The sequence below is a fragment of the Aphanomyces astaci genome, assembly GCF_000520075.1.
Source record: "Aphanomyces astaci strain APO3 unplaced genomic scaffold supercont1.302, whole genome shotgun sequence".
NCBI classification, from domain to species: Eukaryota; Oomycota; class Saprolegniomycetes; order Saprolegniales; family Verrucalvaceae; genus Aphanomyces; species Aphanomyces astaci.
In genome coordinates, this window is record NW_009798565.1 from 1 (window position 1) to 6175 (window position 6175).

The 6175-nt window shown below is 46.3% G+C and overlaps 1 protein-coding gene across 1 annotated transcript; it reads left to right on the top strand.

Annotated features, from left to right (window-relative positions):
• Positions 1 to 2947: 2947 nt before the first annotated feature.
• Positions 2948 to 3733, top strand: H257_18995 (hypothetical protein; the record flags this gene model as incomplete). The annotated part of the gene is made up of 1 exon (XM_009848150.1): positions 2948 to 3733. The coding sequence occupies one exon, from the start codon at positions 2948 to 2950 to the stop codon at positions 3731 to 3733; it is 786 nt and encodes a 261-aa protein (XP_009846452.1).
• Positions 3734 to 6175: the final 2442 nt, after the last annotated feature.

Genomic DNA, 6175 nt, shown 5'->3' on the forward strand with positions numbered 1-6175 from the left:
ATTGGCGTTATCTACATCTACATGCATGACTACTGTGACTATACTATATCTAATGCTATATATACGTGCGCTCTGCAGAAGGAACTTCTGGTGTCCATGGCCGAGCACGCCGCACGCCAATCGAGCTTGGTCGTAAACTGACGTCAACAGTGACGTCTGTTCTGATTGGTCGATAACCCTATGACACCACTGGAGTGACGTCGTTACATTTTAGCTAATCATACTGCTTTGCTCGATTTGTTGGCGATCTTAACAATCACCCAAAATTGGCAAATATGGGTGAAAATCACAATACTACTACTTCGAAGTACGTAGCAGTGTGGTAGTTGGATTTTGATGTTCGGGGAACACCAAGGCATCGGAGGGGGCAAAAGGGGGGCTGTATTCAGTGTAGCGGTGGTAGGGCCCTAGGTGGTAGGTCTGGCGGTGTATCCCACACGAGTGGCGAGTGCATACTCTGGTCATATGTATGGTGTACGTCATCTATAAACTACCAACTTTTCATAAATTTTTCTGACTTATATTTCATACTAGTACTAGTATTCATTACTCAAAATTTCAGCAAATTGAGATGTAGATTCGACAGATCTCAATGTGGTGAAGAAATTCTACGTCTCAGATTCAAATTTGGTGATGAATTGGGTGGCTTCCAAAACCGACTCAAATAATTTTGAGTCATCCGGAATTAATATTCAATTCGATCGACTTTCTTTGCGGAGACTCAAATATCGTCTCAGCAAAGAAGTACGCCTGGGGTCTCAAATCTCCCAATTGTGTCGATTTCAGAGTAGTATAATTTACAGTTAATTAATATTGTTCTATTTCCACGATCTCATGCTGCTTGCCCACCACGATGACGAATCCGATTGCGACGAACATGACATACTCATGCTGTACAGAGCTCGTGCTGTAGTAAAAGAGAGGCATTACTTAACCTCTCTGTCACTAGCACCACACCGAGCACATGGACAGCTATGTATGCAACACGTGATCGCAGCACCTTCATTGCTGCAGTGTCTTTGGACCCCGACGCGTTCGACGAACTGCTTGTGGCGATCTCCATGCACTATGAGTTTGGCCATGCCAAAGGACGAGGCGGACGACCGCCTAAGTCCAACATTAACTGGACTTCGGGCTCCGTCCACCCTCGCCCCCTCGATACTTTCTTCTGGCTGGACAGTGTCATGATGGGAAGTGTTCATGTATGCGTTGATTGATTTGCATCGATATTATTGGCTTATTCTAGCCAATAGATAGATTCTATGAATGGATGGCTTGTATATTTGAGTCGGTTTTGAAAGGATCATGATGGTTGCTGCCTCATATTATTCGCTATCGATACGGATAATGTCAGTACCACTTTGGTCTCAAATTGGATTTGTGCCGGTCTTGGAAGCCACCCATTGGTCCAGAAATAGACATGATGCTCGTCACCTATAAACTACCAACTTTTCACAAAATTTTCTGACTTCTATTTCGTATTTATTACTTAAAATTTTAGCAAATTGAGACGTAGAATCGACAGATCTCAATGTGGTGAAGAAATTCTACGTCTCATATTCAAATTTGGTGATGAATTGGTCCAGAAATTGATATTTAACCTAGTGGTATTATAACTACATTTATTGTACGTTAAATAATAAAACCTCCACACTTCGATTTGGCAAGTTGGAAGTTTACCTAGCGGTATTTTACGTGGACGCCAAATATCTTTGGATATTTGGCCATAGGGGTGGCCGCTGAGATGTATCTTGACTTTTGTATGTGACTATTATCCGTATATAGTATCCGGAGGCAGTTGGGACCTTAAACCTGCTACTGCAGTGATAAAACGCATGAATTCGGCATTTAACGTATTTTGTTTTTGGGTTTAACTACATTATTGTACGTTAAATAATAAAACCTCCACTCTTCGATTTGGCTAGTTGGAAGTTTTTAGATGACGATAGACAAACGTATAGCTCAGTTGGTACAGCGTCAACATTTCGGAGTCAAGGTGGCCATAAATGATGGCGGGGTTGGTGTGCCCCTGTTATGATAAGGGGCTCCTGCTTTTGAGTGTTCGTTCCAGCTTTTGCACGTTTTCGATAGAAATTAAGAAATATTGTTGATATATTTTCAAAATCCTCGAAAATAGTTTGGATAACATCCCTGCCTTAAAGCTTGGATGTTTTTTCACAGACCAGCCCCTAACTATTACTTCGAAGTATTGGTGTATCGGTAACGTTACACGTCCATTCCCTAACTGGTAATGTTACAGATTTGGTATTTATACTAACGTTATTTATAGTAGTACCTTTATTCTCGACTTGGAACGGGCCCTAAATCTTACAAGTTGACCATGTTAACTGTAAAGTACAGTAGAGGTGTTGGTACAGTATGTATACCTCTAGAGGTGTTGGTACAGTATGTATACCTCTGTATATCATTAATATTACTACGTAGTAGTATCCCACCCAATTCATGTTTGTGAGAAGGGACAAGTCAGTCGATGGAGCCACATGTCCCTGGTCGACGATTTTGCTCCAATGAAATGATCCAATAATTCCAACGTTATTGGAATATTCAAGTTTTGCAAAATACTCCACCACTTCCTCGGAACACGGACTACCAGTGTCAATTGTGTGCTGCACGCGTTACGGTCAAGTGGGGGAGTGGGGATATCTCCTTTATGATGTCTACGTCATACTGGACCGTGAAGCGATGGGATGGCTTCGAATGGTGTGTAAAGGTTTGTCCAGTCAGAATTACTGACTACTAGTAGTATTTGGCTGAAATTTCCAGTGGGTGCACCGAAATGTCACGCTGGATCATTCATTTCGCATAACTATTGAAAATATTCCGCTTAGAGTGATTATTGACTATGAATCCAGGTTTCGTTTTACCTAGCCAGCACATCATGACTCTTTCACCGCTGTCAATCCAACCACCTCCATATACTAGAAACATGCAAGCTACTGACCCACACCTCCGACGATATCAAGTGACCACCGTTCTTCTCAGTCTCCTTGTCGTGACGTTGAGTGGGGTGTGCATCACTTTGGCTGTCACCCCCACTGCCCCTAGCATCAGCCGCAGCAACACCATCCAAACGTCTTCAGGGGGGATGCCCGTGCTTGTCATCGTGGGGGACTCCAACACGGAGCTGGGAAGTAACCCAGATTTGATGGGGTACGAATCCATGCTCGCCCACGTGTACGTCCGCAAGGCTGACGTGATCAACCGCGGCAACAGTGGATGGACGACTCGATCGTGGCTCAAGGCGTTGCCAGTCCTGATGGCCGAATGGACGGCCAAGGCGCCGTCGCTCGTGTTGGTCTTCCTCGGGACAAACGACGCGTGCTTGAAAGATGGAGCTTCTGCCGAGATCCACGTGCCACTGGACGAGTACAGGGCCAATCTCCAAGCCATCGTGAGCCAGATTCAGTCGCCCGATCGCACTCCAGTGCTGTTTGTGACGCCGCCTTCCTTTGACGACACGACGACGCTCAAGTGGGATCGCACGAATGCCGACATTGGCAAATACGCCGCGGCCATGATGGACGTCGGCGCTCAATTGAAAATTCCCGTCGTGGACCTGTACACCCCCCTGCAGACCAACGTATCGTCGTACTTTTTCGACGGATTGCACCTGAATCGAAAGGGCAACATGAGAGTGTATGACATCTTGACGGCCAAAATCCAAGTGGAATTTCCTTCGTTCGCCGCCCACAACCTCGCGACACTGTACTAGGAGTTGTCAACAGCGCGCTATAATAATACTCCAGTATGGGATAATTTTATTTACTGAAAACATATGCTAGAGTCGGTGGTGGGGTGGTGCCAGGAAATGATTGTACTACGTAGTAACATTATACAAACGGAGCTCAACATTTAGAGTATCATTGCGAAATGGTACTGCTGTAGTTCCCTCGCCAAAACGACCACTGTACATGACGAAGGTTTCCTGGGAAATCAACGTACGAGGTGCCGACCGCGTTGTGGAGAAAGAGGTGACGGGTCATATACTATCGTGATTGCGAACAAACCAGGGGGGGTGAAGGGAGGTGGTGTAATATAGCTCAAACTCAACGAATCGAGCTTGTTATCGAGATCTCACCGGTGGGGATGTTCTTATGACAGGGTGTTCATGGGGCAGCAAATATCAACGCGTTATCGCGCCAAGCTATGAACATCCTTTGAGTGGTAGCTGACCCTGTAACGGCTCCAGTAGTATGAATGGCGGTGATGGTGTGTATTCACTCGTTATACAGACAAATGGCTACATGCTTTAGAGCATCTTGGCCAATCAGTAAATCTGTGTGCTGATTTACTGAAAATTTACTGAAATATTTTCGCACCGCACCAGTATCCGGTTCAGTACTTTGCTGACCAGCAATATTCCAGTAAAAGTCACACAGATTTGATGGACTTGTACTAGGCCTCTGGAACAATTATACAGTTTTTGCTCAAATAGTGCAATATATTGGAATCACATCGAGATATTTCGCATTTTGTGCCTCAACTGACGATATATATACGATCAAATTATTTACTGACTCTTTGGCTGAAAGATTGACAACTACAGCAGAGATCAAGAAACCTCGTAATTTACTCATCTAAGGTAGTGCATCGAATTCTCGGAAGACATCAAATTCTCGGACACTTTCATTTTAGCCAATTATACACCACCATTTCAGGCTGATCAAAATCTATTGGCTATGATAATATTCACCACCTCCAGCAGGTAGAACCAGTTTCAATGAGAATTAAATTACAACTCACAATAAAAATATAAGTTTACCCACAACCACTCAGCGTTTTGCCTGTAACTTGGTCATTTCTACTCCGTTTTCCTTCAAATTAAGCTCAAAATGACGGCCTTGATTGGCCCGATCGTTTGCCGCCTATTTCAGCTCAAAATTGACAAAGTTATGCGCGAAAAACCATTTCCAAAATGCCACCAACACTTGACGACATACTGGCCGCTCTCAAGCGCATTGAAAATGGCGAGAAGCCTGCTGCTGTTGCTCGTAGCTCTCCATTGAAGAGCTCTACGATATACAAGTACCAGAAGATGAAAGCCCAGACTGGTTCGATTACAATCAAGAAACGAGGTGCTAAGCCGTTCATGCCACCGGACATGGAGGACGATCTTGTGTCTTGGATCGAAGCAATGCAACGCAGTGGATGGCCTGTCGAGCGTTACGAAGTCATTCTCAAAGCCAGCCACATCATGCCATACCATGTTGGAGTCGCTTGTTCGCTTGGGCGTGGCTGGTTCGCCCGCTTTGAGAGACGACATCATGACTTTTCGGCCCGCGTTGCTCAAAAGTTGAGCCATGCCCGCAACTGTGTCACCAAGGAGGGCATTGTGAAGTACTTCTACGATCTTGTCAAGGGGTGCCTGGGTTTCATGTGCACGGCGGGGGACGTCTACAACGTCGATGAGACAATTTTCAAGACCAAGCGTGGCTCTCAGAAAGTCACCGCCATACGTGGGTCCAAGAATGTGTGGCGTGGTGTGCAGAGTGACTCGTACCACCTCACCATCGTGGCTGCTGTGGCTGCCGATGGAACGCCGGTTCCACCTGCGTTCATCCTTCCCGGCAAGAGTTGCGCCCGCGGGGTACTTGACGACTGCCCAGTACCTGGTGCATTGGTGTCGGCTGCTCCAAAGGGGTTGATGAACTCGGACCTATTCGACAGTTGGTTCGAATCGTTTGGTGAATAGAAGTTGCGAGAACGAGCTGCACGACCTGCCTTACTTGTCCTCGACAACTGCTCCTCGCATCTGTCGGAGAACAGTCTCACGATTTGTGAGGCGTATGAGATATACCTCGCTCGACTCCCTCCCAATGCCACGCATTTGCTGCAACCTCTCGACGTCGCGTTGTTCCGGACGTTCAAGCGAACGATCGCCTGTGCCGTGACCCAACGACTCCAATCGCTGAACTTCACAACTCTACCCCGACAGGCCGCCATCCATATCGCCGGCGAAGCATTCAATGCCGTGTTTCCTGCTGTCAACGGTGTTCAGGAGCAAAACAAGTCAGTCGTCAATGGTTTCTCTACCTGCGGCATCTGGCCTTTGTCGCTGCCCAAAATGCTTCGCCGCCTGTCGATGGCAAAGGCAAACTCTGTGAGCGACGACCGTGGAAATGCGCCGTGGCTCAAGACGAAGACGTACGCTCGA